General features: G+C 43.2%; 1 protein-coding gene across 1 annotated transcript in view; it reads right to left on the bottom strand.

Moving 5' to 3' along the window:
• The window catches only part of LOC135106892 (rho GTPase-activating protein 45-like), a 182,307-nt gene that overhangs the window by 20,210 nt on the left and 144,597 nt on the right, over positions 1-17,500 (bottom strand). Inside the window, exons 12-18 of the mRNA XM_064016283.1 lie at positions 17,074-17,166; positions 16,391-16,585; positions 15,280-15,484; positions 13,711-13,866; positions 12,516-12,655; positions 1,641-1,829; positions 280-464 (exon numbers count right to left, since the gene is read on the bottom strand). Coding sequence (XP_063872353.1) covers positions 280-464; positions 1,641-1,829; positions 12,516-12,655; positions 13,711-13,866; positions 15,280-15,484; positions 16,391-16,585; positions 17,074-17,166 — 1,163 coding nt within the window. The remainder of the gene's footprint in view (positions 1-279; positions 465-1,640; positions 1,830-12,515; positions 12,656-13,710; positions 13,867-15,279; positions 15,485-16,390; positions 16,586-17,073; positions 17,167-17,500) is intronic.

The following is a 17,500-nucleotide window of genomic DNA, read 5'->3' as shown; positions in this document are numbered from 1 at the left end:
GACCTTTTCACCATCTCACCTGTCTATCTCCTCGTATTCCACCTCATTTGTCTCACTTCCTCTGACTCCCACTTGTTCATCCCATATGTTTGTCTCATTTTCTCTGCCTCCACCTGCCTATTCCACTGCCTATACGACCTTTCCTGCATCTCATTTGTCTATCTCACCTCAGCTATCTAATCTAATCTCCTATGCATCCCAGCCACCTCACCCACTCACCTGTCCATCTCACATACTCCATTCACACGTCTATCTCACCTCGCCTCTCCTCGCTCACACCTGATGAAGTCCGGGTACAGTCTGAAGGTCAATAAAGGTTCTGGCAGCTGACGCAAGTAAAGCTTATGCACGTTGGCGATGACGTTCGGGTGCTGGTCGCTTAAGTCCACCAGGTGCGCCCCATTCTCAAAGGCCTGGCACAGCTTCTCCACGCGGCTCTTAACTCCAGACACGCGGTAGATTCCCTGCAGCGAGAGAAACTGGGTGTTGGAACTGGGTGCCGGGATGTGGCGGAGCAGGATAAGCAGCGAGCGGGGAAATAAGGTGTTTTGGAGGTAAGGAGAAAACCTCTTTGGAGCAAGGAGGAGGAAGAGTAAAGGAGGGATTTCAGGAGTGGTGCTGTAAACGGGAAGAAAAAGGGAAAAGCGTGTTTTGGACAAGGGGGGGGAAATAAGGGTGTTTTAAAGCAAGAAGAGGGAGTGAGTGGCTGGGAATGAATGCGTCTAGTGCACAGCATGAAAGGAAGCTCGTCCAGTACAGATTTTTTAAGTTAGATTAGTACAGGAAGAGACATGTCAGGCGGGATGAAGGCAAAGGCAGGTCCGGGTTAGTGGGTGATGCCAGCGAGAGAGGGAAAGGGATGGGGAGGAGAAGGAGGGGGTAAGGGGAAGGCTTAACCCTCAGGGAATAATAGAAGAGCAGCCTGAGGGGAGCAGGAAGGGAAAGTCAAGTATTCTGTTATTCGGAAGCACAGAGGAACAGAGAACAGGCAGGGAAATGGGAGAGCAAAACGAACATGGAATAACAGAAAGGCGGGACCAGGCGGGGATCAAACAACAATCGGTCACGTGTAGAGGGGCAGGGCAGAGCAGGGAAGGATGTGAAAGTCGCTGGGGTAAGGAAAAAGGTCCTCTTAATAAGTTTGCATGGTTCTACAACAATATGCATCTACTCTGAAGCTCACCGCACACACACACACACACATTTAGATTATACTGTTTTACTGACCACATATCAATCACAAATAAAAATAGGCAATGTTTGGTGCAAATAAAAATGCTATATATTACAATCCAACTTACATAAAATAGCTCGTATGTAAAAATGAACTAATTTTCCAATGCAAGTCTGTTCCCCTCTGCGAACATTTTTTTTTTTTAAGGGATGAGAGATTTATGAATTTGTGAAGCGATCCAAAACCATACATACATACATACATACATACATACATTAATTAAAGCGCCTGAAGCACACACACACACACACACACACACACACACACACACAGCCACCTCAAGTCAACTAATCCCAATCCAAGTAACATCAGCCCAGCGTGACATTGGACAGACCCTTTCCCTTCTCCTTCCCTCCTTTCTCACTCCCTTTCCCTGTCCCTCCCTCCCCCCGTCCCTGTCACTCACCTTGATCTTGCCTCCTCGCGCGTCAATCTCGGCCACACACTTGACCACCAGGTGCGGCACGGTGGTGTTGGTCTCCGTGAGGTGCTGCGCCAGGTCAACCCCAAAGGTGGTCATCTTGCGAGGCAGCCGCTTGTGTCCGCATTTGATCGCCAGAGTCTCCAGGCATTTCTTGTGGCAACCCAACCCGCACTGGGGGGAGAGAGAAGAGAGGAGTGAGTGGGGGTGAGGATTTGAGAGGGACAGGAGGGCACGGATGAGATAGAAAATGAAAGGGAACGGAAGGGAGGGAGAGATGGGTAAATAGGTGTATTTGAAGGGAGACGGAAGTTGACGGAAGAGACGGAAGGAACAAAATAGAAGAGAGGAGAGAGAGAGAGAGAGAGAGAGAGAGAGAGAGAGAGAGAGAGAGAGAGAGAGAAGAGAGAGAGAGAGAGAGAGAGAGAGAGAGAGAGATGAATGGGTATGTATGGAGGAGATAGGTGGTGACAGAGGAAACAGAAGGAAGGATAGGACAGAACAGACGAAAGAGAGAAAAGGAGAAAAGATAGCAGAGGACAGAAGAGCCGGTAGGAACGGAATGGATAGAGGGAACAGAAGGGTCGGGGATCAAAGGAGAAGGGAAAGGAAGGCGCTGTTTGATCAGGATGTAAGAGCCATTACTGTGTCAACACTGTGGATGTCACAAGTACGATAACGCAGGTATACGATGTCACACGCACGAGGTTCCCAACAGTACGGATTACGATGAAAACCCAACATTTACGCCGCGAGATAAGACGGATATCAGCGCGGGGTGACTGAACTGCGTGGGAGAATGGATCCCGAATACAAGAAATTAAATTCATTAGACGATGAAACGAAGGGAGAGCGGGGCGAGTGGCGGGAAGGAAGGTAGAGGAGAAAAGCCGCATGACAAGGGAAGGAAGGGGAGGGCAGAACGGAAAGGATTGGTGATGTGGAGGTCAGAAGGGGAAGAAGTGCGGTGGTTGAGGGGGAGGAAACTGTGATGGAACAGAAGGAAGAAAATGAGCGAAGATTGAGTTGGAAGGAAAGGAATGAAGGGAGTAAGAAAACGATGTCGTGGAAGGAAAATATGGGAAAAAAAAGAAAGGAGAGAAGGAAAATATGGCAAAAAAAAGGAAAGGAGAGAAGGGAAAAGGATGGAACGGAGTGATGCTCTTGAAGAAAAGAAGGGAAAGGGGAGGAGCGGTGGTCTGAGAGAAAAGAAGGAAAGGGGAGGAGTGATGCTATTAGAGGGAAGAAAAGGGAGGAGCGATGCTGTGGCAGGGAGAACTCACAACAATTACTCCACCACCAAAGTTCAAACAAAACTGATCCATTCAAATGTCTTCTCATCTTGTAGACATTCTGGAAACTCATAAAAAAGGAAACGGTTCTTTCTCTCTCTCTTTCTCTCTCTCTTTTTTCCTTTTCAGCGCTTCGTGTTTGCGATGATAATTTATTCAGAATTTCATTAGATCGGCGGGGTTCACCGACCCCTACAGCGCCTGATTTAATGAAGCTCCCCTGCAACCAACCTAAACACACACACACACACACACACACACACACACACACACACACAGTCACAATGAGGTTCACAATGAGGTGCGTGGGTGAGCGTTTGCAGCAGCTGGACTAAGAACGAAATGGCCGGGGTTCTTGTTCTGGAAAGCCTCAGCCCGGCCTGCAACATTCAACCGGCGAACCCCAGCCACCTCAACACCGCCTTGTGCTGAGTGTGGCCAGGCTGCAGGGACTCCCGCCGCGTCGCAGTGCTGGCGTGCTGAGGCATGTACGTATTGTTTACATGTATATCACAAATTTGTGTACACACCCTGCAGCCCTGAGTCAGATTAAACACACACACACACACACACACAGGAGAATGTCTGATTTTATGCCGTCTCCATTAAACGTCATCTGGTCTGTATGGAGGCACAGACGTCGGTAAACGCTAAGACCTCCAGCAACCTCGCTTTAGCTCCACACCAGCCTGTCTCTGCACGCTACACTGTTACTGTTCGACTATTTTCTTCACTTTTTATTTATTTATTTATTTTATTTATTATTATTATTATTTTTTAAGGAGCGGCAAGTGAGGAGGCAATTTTCCACCCCCACACCTCTTGGTCAGTCTCTTTGATTGGTAAAATATGGAAAAGTGAGAAAGATAAGCCTCCACGAAATGTCATCTGTTACATCACCATCGCCCCTCGTACTGAATTAAGTCCGTCCTCTACTCTGAAACCCTCCCCGCCACCTCAAAATGCCGTGTTGGTGGCAAGTCTTCTTTAGGGGAGCTCTTAGCGGCGCCGCAAGGAACTGGACCGAGTGAAAGGACGCGGTCACCACCCTCGGCAGGCTATTCATGCCACGACGCCTCAGGACACACGTGTCTCGCACCCACAACTCCAAAGGCTCAATCTGACGCCCATCCCAGCATAGAGTACGCGCCTGGAGCCTCATTTCTGTTGCCTCACGTAAGATTCAACCCCAGATATTAAGAACGGTATTCTTGCCATCCTCGCCTCCGCTCTTTCACGGCTTTCCTTCGAAGGTTATTTGATTATCGAAAAAAAATAAAAAAATTCCTTCATCGTCTCGCCTCCCGCCTTCGAACGTCTTCTCTCTCTAGTTGGGGATTTTTTTTACTGTAGGATCCAAGGTAGAGCAAAGCAGGTGTGATCAGACTGGACTTATAATACACTAGTCTATAGCCCACTCACCCTTACGACCAGCATGTCTCCCACGTACTCAGCAGTGTGTGTGTGTGTGTGTGTGTGTGTGTGTGTGTGTGTGTGTGTGTGTGTGTGTGTGTGTGTGTGTGTGTGTGTGTGTGTGTGTGTGTGTGTGTGTGAGTGTGTGTGTGTGTGTGTGTGTGTTTGTCTGCCGGTGTTTGCGTGTATCTGATTTTTCAACGCTGTGTCAATGTTGGATGTTATCAATCCCAGCATGAAGAGTTGAAACTGCTGGAGGTATTTGCAAATGTTGTGAGTGATGCAATACCCGGTTCCGAGATATCCACAATAGAGAGAGACTCAATAGAAGACAAAACGTTCTTAAATTTTGCATTACTGAGAACTGAATGAGTTACGGCGTCGCGAAAACAAGGTCACACTGCGCTGGCTACAGTAACGAAGGAGAAGAAGAAAAAGAAAAAGAAAAAGAAAAAGAACAAGAAGAACAAGAAGAAGAAGGAGAAAAGCGTTATGTGTTCTACCTACAATCTACTCCGAGCGAGGATCGAACTAACAAACCCTTGACAGCGAGGAGAGCACCTTACCAGAATACCACTCAAAGTATACTACAGATTGTGCAGCACTTTGTTGTCTTTTATTTTCTTTTACGCATGAAGGCTACCGACCAGGAACACACAAATAAGAAAACGTTCCATTAATTTGCCGCATAAGAAAGAATGAATAAAGTGAAAAATGAACAAGATTCTCAAAAAAGAAGATGTGGTTTATACTTTGTACTTCAAGAGGCATCCAAGCACCAGTTTTGTATGACGGAGGCAGAGACACAAACACCCTTCACCTCGTGTCGCGGAAAGTCAGTCGGGTAGGAAATCATTGAGAACGAAGACAAATATGAACGGAATATCTGATGGCGTGATTACCTCCCGCACAGGAAGCGTAAACAACCCCGACGGATGCAGCGAACCTGAAGTGGAATGAGAGATAATGAAAGGATAGCGGATCTTCATTATTTTATGGAACATTAACACGACCATTATCACGCGAGGGAGAGAGAGAGAGAGAGAGAGAGAGAGAGAGAGAGAGAGAGAGAGAGAGAGAGAGAGAGAGAGAGAGAGAGAGAGAGAGAGAGAGAGAGAGAGAGAGAGAGAGAGAGAGAGAGAGAGAGAGAGAGAGAGAGAACAATGCATTAACATGTAAATTAAGGCAGGGGCTACTTCTGCTGGAGAATACAGTAAATTATATACTTCTCTTAGGAAATGTACGTATTTACTGAAGTGCCAAACGAGTTTCCCGTGAAGAGAGAGAGAGAGAGAGAGAGAGAGAGAGAGAGAGAGAGAGAGAGAGAGAGAGAGAGAGAAAAGCTTATGGAGGGAAACTGGAGAAACCATACATACAGACAGACAGGCAGAAAACGACAGACAGACAGACAGACAGACAGACAGAGAGACAGACAGACAAACAGACAGAGAGACAGACAGACAGACAGACAAAGAAACTGAAAGACAAAGGCACCAGACAAAAATGTGATCAATTAACACCAACTACAAGAAGTGGATGAAAGGAGGGAAGAAAAGAAAGAAAGAAAAGAAAGAAAAGGAAAGGAGAAACAAAGGAAAAGAAAGGAAAGGAAAGGAAAGGAAAAGAAAGGAGAAGGAAAGGAAAGAAAATAAAGAAAAGCAAAGGAAAGGAAAGGAAAGAAAAGGAGAAGTAAAGGAAAAGGAAGGAAAAGAAGGAAAGGAAAGGAAAGGAAACAAGTGAACGGAGAGGAAGAAAAGGAAGGTAGCTGAGAGAGAGAAAAAAAAAATCTAACCAATCGATCCACGGAGGGACAGACAGACAATACCGCCTCAAAAGGTCACGAGGTTTGTCATTTGGAACCCAAACTAACGTCAAGGCAAGAATGTTCAGTGGCTAGAACAAAACCCACTCCCCCTCCTCCCCCCACAAAAAAAATGTAAACAAAATATGTTTATGCCTATAATCTTGCACCCCAGAGAGAGAGAGAGAGAGAGAGAGAGAGAGAGAGAGAGAGAGAGAGAGAGAGAGAGAGAGAGAGAGAGAGAGAGAGAGAGAGAGAGAGAGAGAGAGAGAGAGAGATATTCTGAAACATTTCTGACCGCACCTCTACTACTTTCAAAAGGCACTACGTAGATGATGAAGTAAGGAGTACACAAGTTTTTTAATGGTGTTGTTACGGTTCTAGTGACAGATCAACAACATTTCTACATTATCAACAAGCGAAACACTCTTGAGAACACGGCTAATCATCTCTGTGGCCTTTGAAAATATAGTTGTGGTGAGGAAGCGGAGGGTCTCAGAATACTGGGCGAGAGAGTGATGGTGTGCTGGCGGTCGCGTGGCAGCCCAGGATTCCCTTGACATTCACTTTCGTATTTCACATAAATTGCAAGTCAGTCTTGCGGTGGTCGATTCTGAGTTAAGGGCGCGCTCCCTTTTATTGGCGTCCTCCTCCTCTGCTCTGCTCTTCTCTAGCCTGGCCTATCTGGTTATCACTGGGAGAAGATGCTTTAGTAGGTAGATTGGTGGTTAAGTGGTAGGAAGATAGGTAGTTAGATAGATATATAGGTAGATAGATGAATAGAAAAGATAAACAGATAGGTAGATAGACAGAAAGACAGACAGACACAGATTAGCAGGAAAACTGATATACATATAGATAGATAGATAGATAGATAGATAGAGATAGATAGATATAGATGAATAGATACACTGATAGATAAATAGCCAGATAGAAGGACAGGTAGATAGAAAGATACGATGACATAAATATAGTCAGACCAATAAATAAGCAGGCAGAATGAGGCAGACAAAAAAAAAGTAAAAACAAAGGGAGAAAAAGAAAGAAAGATCTCGTATTTTATTTACCATTATTTTTTCTCATCTGTTCACTTATTCATCTTATTCATAGTTTCGCGGACTGAGGGTGATGGCCAGGGCAGGAGAGAGAGAGAGAGAGAGAGAGAGAGAGAGAGAGAGAGAGAGAGAGAGAGAGAGAGAGAGAGAGAGAGAGAGAGAGAGAGAGAGAGAGAGAGAGAGAGAGAGAGAGAGAGAGAGAGAGAGAGAGAGAGAGAGAGAGAGAGAGAGAGAGACCCTACCGTTCACACCTTCACACACAAAAAAACACCTTCACCAAGAGAATAATAGACAAAACAGACAAACCAATCCCTCTCCACACCTGGCCGCCGCCGCCGCCGCCGCCGCCGCCGCCGCCTCCGCGTGTCCCCTTGCCGCCTCACCCCTCACCTGAGCCGCCGCCATATTGTTCCTGTGCTGCACTCTTCCCCGCTGCCTGATAATTCTATTGTTGTTGAATTCTAAAGTCCTCCCTCCCTTTGTGGTTTTTCTTCGTATTTCATGTTTTTACTTTTCATGTTTTCTCGTTTTGGTTTCTGGTTCGTTTTTTTATTATTTTTTTACGTTATATATTAGTTTCTTATTAATGACTTTTCTTCCTTTATTATTATATTACGTTCTTGTTGTTTTATTCAGTCATTTTATCTAATTTCCTTGTTCATTTTTTTTATACTTTTATTCATCTATCTTATTTATTTATTTATTTATTTTTGTTTATTGTTCCTTTTTCAATGTTATGATTTGAATTTTGTTTCATTTTATCATTTTACTTTCTTCTACGCCATCATCACAAACTCATAAAAAAATGTTCCCCCTTCTCTTTACCATAAAACAAGCAAAGGATACGTCGCCACCACAGACTGCTTCTTTTCGGGTCTTTAAGAAAGGCGTTTCGGGGAGGGACATGATATAATGACGACGGTGATAGCGGTGCCCTTATGGTCCCCCTCCCCGCGACCTTCAGGCGGCACCGGATGCTGGCCACTAGTCAAGGTAATGTTAGTTTGTTTTTTTTTTTTTTTTTTTTTTTTTAGCTCAACACTCAGTTCGACTTGACTTGGTTCAGCTCAGTTCGGCTCGGCTCGGCTCAGTTCGGTTCGGTTCAGTTCGGCTCGTCTCGATTTGGCTCAATTCAGTTAGTCTCTGATCGGCTTAGTTCAGATTATTTCGGTTCGGCTTGATTCAATTTGGGTCGGCTCATTTCGGTCCGTTTCAGTTCGGGTCGACTCAGTTCGGCTCAGATCGGCTAGACTGTGTTCGGCTTGGCTCAGTTCGGTTTAGCTGGACTCACATTGGCTTGGTACTGCCGGCACTATGTTACGTGATAATATTCACAATTCGGTATAGAATTACGTGAGATTTATTTTTAGTTTTGCGTCTGACTTTTTTTTTTTTTTTTTTACCTTTTTTCTCGTTTTTACGCAACAAACAGTTATTTTCCCTTAATCGCGAATCATTCCTATTTTTGTTTCAGCTTTTCCTTTTCTTTTTTTTTTCATGCAACAGAAAACTGTGAATTTTTTTTTTTTTTTGTATTGTTTTGTTTTAACCTCTGAAACAGCGGCACCGGCAGGCAGACAACCAAATATTAGACCACCTGCCTTTATAGTTAGGAATAAGGCACCACATCCTCATACGTTTCGGCGCTTTATCTTCATTACTTTCAACAGGCTCTACTGAAAGTTGCTGGAGTTTTCAAGTATATCTCAGTGATTCTAGTGATAATTCAGCAAGAATTCTTCATCAGCAAAGGGGAAAGAGCATCTATGAGAACCGGACTGATCAACTGTTGGCTTTAAAAATTGTCCTGTTAGAATTATTAAGTGTATTTTCGAGATCCTGGTGATAATTTAATAAGGATCAGTAATGCGGGAAAAAAAAACACCAAAGATAGTCCAACTAATTATATGAATTTTGTAAATTGTCCTGTTAGAGTTATCAGGTATATTTTCATGATTCTAATGATAATTCAACAACGATTCTATATCACCAATGGGAAAACACCAATGACAACCCGACTAATTATCTGTGACCTTTGAAAATTTTCCTGCTTGAGTTGTCAAGTATATTTTCATGATTCTAGTGATAATTTAACATTATTCACCAACAACGCGGGGAAAAAACACATTGACAACTTGGTTATCATCTGCAATCTTTCCAAATTGCCCTTATGAGAGAACAAGTCATTGCAAAACAGGGGCTCTGGAAGGCAGCAACTACAATTTGGAGAGCCGTGGGCCGTGATGGATGAGAAGGAAGAGTCGCCCACGCCGAGGACACGGCACCTGATTGATTGATGAACTTGAATCTGGCTTCCCAAAGGTCGAATTCTTCTTTTTTTTTTTTTTGCTATTTTATTTACCAGTTCATTAATCAATGCATTGCTTTTAGCGCTGCAACGTGCACAATGTTTTCTTTGTAACACGAAGATTGTCCAAAGAAAAGAAAAAAAAAGAAAAAGAAGGAAAAAGCGCTTAAAAAGTCATTCTTCCTCTCAAAACTCAATTAATAGTAAATAAATAAATTGTAAATAGATAGAAAAATTAGAATAATGAAAAACGGAAAAATAAGAATAAAAGAACCAGAAGAGAAGCCAATTTATTTTCTTTAGTGTCTTCATACTCCCCTTCTTGTCTTTCTCTCCTCTTATTTTCTTTATTCACTTATCAATGTAGTGTCGTTGTTTTCCCACAAAGAAAATAAAAATCTGATTAAGAAAAGCAAAATAGAAGCAAGTTTATTTATTTTATTTATTTATTTATTCATTTATTTATTCATTTATTTATTTTTTTTGCTTGTGTGTTTTAATACTCATCTTCTTATAACTTTCCAATTATTTCTTTTCAAGTCACTTATCATTATAGTGCTTACTGAATCGTACTGCGCATAATGTTATCTTGACACTTTCTTATTATACGTCACTCGTTCATCAGTGCCGTGCTTTGCGAGTCACTGGGTGTAATAACGCCAGGATTGACTGTCAACACCGGTGACCTTTCACTCCACGCTTCATTTCGCCGCTCTGAGCCAGAGTGTTATCGCCACTCAGAGATTATATTGTATATCAAGTTAATGTTTTGTGTGACCATTGAGCTTTGCAGTGATTAATACTCAGTCTAACCAATGGTCGACTTGTTTATGTGCTGATATGGCTGTTAATGATTTGTGTCAGAAAAAATGTTCCGCCTTGTGTACGGCTCTTTCTATCATTTAATAAATCTATTTATTTACCAGTTTTTAGTGTTATTATTATTATCTTTTTATATTATTGCACTCATCTCAAAACTTTACTGCATAGCCACATTAAAAATTTGGCGCCTCTTTTGTAAAAATGTATAAATAGCTATCCTAATGATGATATTGGGATTTGATAAATTATTTCGTTCTTCACTATCTGCGGTCTTATTCCTTTGCATTGTTCTATTTAATATGCTCTCCTTGTGAAGTTTTTTACTTTCTTTGCTACAGCTTCCTTCATTCTGCCCTAATCACAATGCTGTCTCATTTCGTTCTTCACTGCCTTTGATTCTATTCCTTCATGCTGCCCTATTCACAATGCTTTCTTGATCATATTCTTCACTGCCCACAGCCCAGTTTTCAGTAGTATCCTAAACTCCAAATCTCCACTTCATACTCTGATCTAAAATCTGGATCAAGGATAATAATTAAGCAGCTCTATTCACGATGTTCTCATTATTATGTTTTTCAGTCTTTACTTCACCCTTCGCCCAGTTTCCAGTACTATCCTAAACTCCAGATCTCCACTTCATACTCGGATCTAAAACCCTCCAGGATCGAGGATGTAATTAAGTTAAGCTTCCCCTTACTAATATACACCTGAATTATGAGAATCCCAGCCTGGTTCCTTTCCTGGCCTTGCTGCAGTGTACATTTTTCATGGCGCTGACCGTTCCCCGTACTGCAAGGAGCAAGGAGCCACCCTCTCTTTTACCCTCCTCGTGTTATCTAAATTATGAGCTTTTATACTCCTCTAAGCAAGGAGTCTCACAGTTCTCCTCTTGTTATTGTATATTGTGTTTTCGGATGGAGTTGTTTGATATTCGCACTAATGACGTTCAGATATTAGACAGTGTTGTGAAGTGTGCCTGTGCTTCTGTTCTGATTCTGCTGTGTTATTTGTGTGGAAACTGTGAACTCGTGCACAGGATGTCTGTCTACGTAGTTTCTGGTTCTCCTGGGGTGGTTTTTATCGGGTTCAGAATGTGACAGTGGTAGTAGCAGCAGTGATGGTGGTAAAAGTGGCAATGGTGGTAGTGGTGGTGGTAGTGGTGGTGGTAGTAGTAGTAGTAGTAGTAGTAGTAGTAGTAGTAGTAGTAGTAGTAGTAGTAGTAGTAGTAGTAGTAGTAGTAGAAGTAGGAATAATTTAAGTAGGTGGTGGTGGTGGTGATGATATTAGCAGAATAAATACAACTCATACAACACCGGTCTATCCTTCTTGTAATGAATCATAAACCATCTCTGACCTTTTATAATGTGTACCCCACCCATGCACCTACACCTACTCCCAATGTCACAAATCCACAACCCAGCAAGACCCACAAACATGCACTCATACCCCTCCCCCAACACAAACAAAGCCACAGACACACATTGTTTCCTACGATATCTTCCCAAGCTGCGACCTCACAATCCCTGCACTTGGGTCCATACCAATCCCCGTTGAACTGGTGAACACGGAACTAAAGCGGGAGGCCAGACCTGTCAGATAGAGTCCGGGAGGCACTTACTACTGCTACTACTACTACTGCTACTACTACTACTAATAATAATAAAAATAATAATAATAATAATAATGATAATAATAATAATAATAACATTAAACTTGTCCTCAAATAAACTGGTCTATAAATTTAATATTAATCAGGTTGTTAATGCCGGGTAATGATGGAGCCTTGAAAGATTAGACAAATGAATGGGAATGATACGTGGAAATAGGTAAATTTACGTATGCTTTATACAGAAATTGACACGTGCTATCCTGATGGCTTCTTGTGTTCTCTATGTTCTTATGTACTGTGCTAATGCCACTGGAAATATCTGTTTTCTTTCTTGTCATCTTTCTTTTTTGTTGTTTTCTTCTTGTTTCATCCTTCCTCTTTTCTTGTTTCGTCTTCTTTTAATCTACTAGGGTTACTACTACTACTACTACTATTACTACTACTACTACTACTACAACTACTACTACTACTACAACCACCAACACTACTACTACTACACACCAATCACACCTCTCCCTCCAGTTACACACACACACACACACACACACACACACACTCACTTCAGCACACTCGTAGCCGTGGAAGTAGACGTAGGAGTCACACTCTCGGCAGCGGGAGGGTGTGAGGAGCTTCTTGAAGGAGTGGGAGATGGCCGCCTTGCTCATCACCTGCCGCCGCGACGGGTACGTGTAGTGAGGGTCTGGTGGGGGGAGAGAGGTCACTTTACTACTCAAAGAAACACAAAAGGAAGGACAAGTAGAGAATGTTCTGTACTCAAAGGAACACAAAGGAAAAAAAATAGCAGAGGATATTATGATGGCTCTTATGAGGATCTGGTTGGGGAAAATAAGGGTTCTGTCACTACTCGAAAGAACACAAAGGAAAGCCAAATAGCAGTGGCTGTGTTGGCTCTCATGAGGGAGGTCTTTAATATATGGTCTCTCTCTCTCTCTCTCTCTCTCTCTCTCTCTCTCTCTCTCTCTCTCTCTCTCTCTCTCTCTCTCTCTCTCTCTCTCTCTCTCTCTCTCTCTCTCTCTCTCTCTCTCTCTCTCTCTCTCTGATGGTAGGAGAGGGCCGTTATTAGCTTCCCTTTCATTATCCTCTCCCATTTTTTTCTTTCTGTTGAGGGATAGTCTTTTTTTTCCAATATTCTGGCTCGTTACTTTCTTTTCTTGTCTGTTTTTTACGCTTCTTTGTTCCAGTAATGAGTTCAACTTGTTGCTTGTGTCGCCGTGTCCCTTGAAAGAATTGTTTTTCTTTTTCTTTCTGTCGTTCTTGCTTTTCTTTCATTTTCGTTTGTCTATTCTCTCTCTCTCTCTCTCTCTCTCTCTCTCTCTCTCTCTCTCTCTCTCTCTCTCTCTCTCTCTCTCTCTCTCTCTCTCTCTCTCTCTCTCTCTCTCTCTCTCTCTCTCTCTCTCTCTCTCTCTCTCTCTCTCTCTCTCTCTCTCTCTCTCTCTCTCTCTCTAACTGACCCTGTTCTCCATATTTCTCACATCCATTTTTTCCCCTCTTAAGTCTCTTCCCAGTCTCTGTACCTTTCCTGTGTTTGCAATATTCATCTGCCTTCCTGCTTCCTATATTTATAATCTTCTCTCTTTACACCCCTCTCTCTCCCTCCTTCCTTCCTTCCTCTTGTCTCCATTCCTTTGTCACCAGTATCAGAATTTGTACCTCTCCTGTGCTTGCAATATTCAACTACCTTCCAGTCTATCCCTCACTCCTTTCTTCCCTTTCATCCTAGTCTTAATTCCTTACCGGTGTCAGGGTCGGTCTCCAGCTCATCCCCGGAGGACACGGTGTGGGGGCGGCGTGGCGGGGGCAGCGGGGAGGCGGTTGGGGAGCCTTCCATACTCTTGGCCGAGGACCCCACGCTGTCTGTATCACTGCCGCCGGGACCTTGCAAACGACCCACTGCAACAGAATGACACAGTGCTCCACCTCATTAAACATTCCAACTCTTAACCTAGACTTTTTTTCATGTTGTTTAGTGGGTGGTATAGTTTTCAAGGGTGTTTTTTTTTATTATTATTATTTTATTATTATTTTTTTTATGATCTTATGACCTGGTAAACAATCCACTGCAACAGAAAGACACAGTGTTCAGTTTTATTAAGCATTCCAGTGCGTAATATAGACTTCTTTTTTTTTTCATGTTGTCTAGTGAGAGGTTTAGTTCTCAAGGGTGTTTTCATTATTATCATTATCTATTTATTTATTTTATTATTCTATGAGCTGGCAAACCATCCACTGCAACAGAAAGACACAATGCTCAGTCTCATTTAACATTCCACCGCTTAATCTAGACTATTTTTTCATGTTCTCTAGTGGGAGGCGTAGTTTTCAAGAGTGTTTCTATTATTATTATTATTATTATTATTATTATTATTATTATTATTATTATTATTATTATTATTATTATTATTATTATTTTAATGATTGCAGTGATTGTTTAGGAACTGCGCACCATCAGTATCATTAAACATTTCAATGCTTAGTCTCGGGTGGTTTTTCATGGTGTCAAGTGAGCGTCTTAGTCTTGAAGAATTATTTTATTACCATTATTTTTTTTTTCTTATTATTGTAGTGACTGTTTAAAAATTATACATCATCAATAGGAAAAAAAAAAATCCTATAAACCTGACTCATCATTCCTGAGTGCTCTGAAAACAATCCTGATGAGAGTGTTTCCGAATATGACCAGTTAATGAGTGAATGCATCGAAATAACGTTCAAACTATTAATCTTCCGAGTAAATGAAATGAGTCTAAAGCAGTGCCGGACATCAGAGGGTATATGAACCTATGTTAAAGGGTATATGGTGAAGTGAAGAAAACGGCAAGATAATGAAAGGGAGGGTGATTAACAGTGGGAAGATTTTAGGTTATGGCAGAGTGGTTACATCAAGTGAAGGCTGTGAATGTATCCAGAGAAGGTGTTATGTATCTAAGACATGTGACGATTCTGTCAGTGTTATGGCTTCTCTTAAAGTGACACCAAACGGCCTAGTGTAGGTTTACAGTACAATTTCTCTCACAATAAATGGTGTAATCAAATCGTTAAAATCTCGGTGCCCAATTTTTGCTTTCAGTGTTATGGCTTCTCCTCACGCTTAATAGAACAGTTTAGTGCAAGTTTAGTGCATAGCTTCGAATGATAACAATGATAATAAAAGAAGTGACCGAGAAATTAAAACCTTTCAGTCCCTAAGCTTATTTATTCCCTCAATAAAATCATGCAGAGTCGGTCATGAAATAATAAGTATCATGCCATCATTATCAGTCTTGACATCAGACACACCTAGAGGAGATAAGGTCGTACACTCACCCTGCAGGTCGTCGTGGGGAGGGACGGCCCCATTGGCGGCGGGGTCATGTTGGGGGGACAAGTTGGAGGCCCCAGGGCGGTAAGATTGAAACGTGAAAGGGGACTCGGGCTGCTCGGGTCCTGGTGAGGGTCCGAGACGCTTCACAAACTCCATGTACTGAGAACCCGGCTCGTAAAGGCGGGAACTTTCACACAGCGTCTGGAACTGTGAGGAGGGAAGGAGGATGAGTGGCGGAAGGGAAAAAGAAAGAGTAGTAGAAGTAAGGAGAAGTAGCAGGAGGAATGGCGGAGGGAAGGAAGGGGAAGAGGAGGAAGGGAGATGAGTTATAGAGGGAAGGGATGAGGAAAGAGTGCAAAAGGATATAAAAAGCAGCCACGTAAGGGAGAGGAGGAGAGGGAACTGCTGCTGAGGAAGAGTTTGGAAGGAACAAAAACAAGAGAGAGAGAGAGAGAGAGAGAGAGAGAGAGAGAGAGAGAGAGAGAGAGAGAGAGAGAGAGAGAGAGAGGGGGATGCAGAGGCAGAGAAGGCGAAATGGAAGACAAAATGTGAAAAAATAAAACCAAGAGAAGTAGAGCAAGACTAAAAAATACAGAAGAAAGAGAAAGAAAATAAAGGAAACCTACAAAAAGAAATCGAGAGAGGCGAAAGCAAACACAGAAAGTGGAAAAATTTCATTACTCTATTCTAAGTTGAATGGTGTCACCCTCTCACTCGTCTTCCTTCTCTCACTCCTGCATCATCATCCTCTTCCTTCTCCTCTCACCTCTTCCTCCTCCTCTTCCTTCTCTTCTCACTTTTCCCTCCCCTTCCTCTCGTCTCACTCCTTCATCCTCCTCTTTCTCCTCTCATTCCCTTCCTTCTCCTCCACACTCCTGTCTCCTTCCCTTCCTTCTTCCTTTACACTTCTTCCTCCTATTTTTTTTTTCATCCACACTCCTGTCTCCTCTTCTTCCTCTTCCTTATTGCCCTAGGCTAGTGTCCCTCTTACATAAAAGAAAAATCACTACTACTACTACTACTACTACTACTACTACTACTACTACTACTATTACTACTACTACCACTGCTTCCATTACTGATACTACTAGTACTACTGAACACGTTCCCTACCTGCACGGGGGCGGGGGCGGCGACGGTGTGCTGCAGCTGGAAGTATCCCACGGTGACGGCCTTCATGGTCTGGTCACACTGGAAAATGAGGTCCCGCAGCTGCACCAACACGTCCCTCTTGAGGCGCAGCAGGGAGGCGTGCCGCTCGTTGGCCTCATGAACACACGTCTTGTACCACGCCTCCGCCTCCTTCGCCTGTGGGAACGTGGAGTGCTGAGTGGCGGCTAGAGGTGGTGGTAGTGGTGATGAGGGTATAGATGCGAAGAATGTGGTGGAGCTGATTAAGGTGAGGAAGTGGAGAGTAGTGGTGGTGGTGGTGGTGGTGGTGGTGGTAATGGTGAAGAAGAGGAGAATGTAGTGGTGTGTTGATTGTTAGGAAGGTGAAAAAAGAACACATGCTACTGGCTACTGGGAAGGAAGTCAGACACACACACACACACACACACACACACACACACACACACACACACACATGGGCACTAACAAACGCATCCTTCCTAGCACCGCGGCAGGCAGGGGCGCCTTGCTTCTACATATAAGATCCCAATCCTCGAACTATTATTCAAACATCATCACCAAACATTTTCTTTACACGATTACAAAACAACAATAAAGACACGTTCCTCTTTTTATCCCCAATTTCTTCCAATAGTGAGACATTCATTTCAGTCACTCCCACTCACCTTCTGCAGAGCCTCATCCCGTTTTCTCTCGAGCTTGTCTTGCGCCTCCGTGTTCTCTCCCCGCGCCGCTGCCTCCCGCGCCCGCCCCAGTTCCTGAGGGAGGGAAGGGAGGCGTGAGTGGCTCTGACATTTGAGCACCATTAGTGAAGTACAGGTCACCAGAATAAGGTTACATCACTATATGTGGCTGAAGTCTACCTCCTTAGCGTCTTTCTCGAAATAACTAGTATCTTTGACGCCTCTGAGGGATTGTGTCCTCTGGGTTAAGTGTCTACAGACTTACCGTGACGTCAGCAAAGAAATAACCTGATCCACGCCACAAATACTGCTTCGTGTTTCTGTGCTTGTACTTACTGACTTACTTTAAAAGACCACGTAAGTTGAATCCACGAGTCCACATGTTAAGTACACACACCCTGCACCACAG

Source organism: Scylla paramamosain, chromosome 2, assembly GCF_035594125.1.
Source record: "Scylla paramamosain isolate STU-SP2022 chromosome 2, ASM3559412v1, whole genome shotgun sequence".
Lineage (NCBI taxonomy): Eukaryota > Metazoa > Arthropoda > Malacostraca > Decapoda > Portunidae > Scylla > Scylla paramamosain.
Note: the sequence above shows the minus strand (reverse complement) of the source record. Positions and strands in the feature narration are given on the sequence as shown.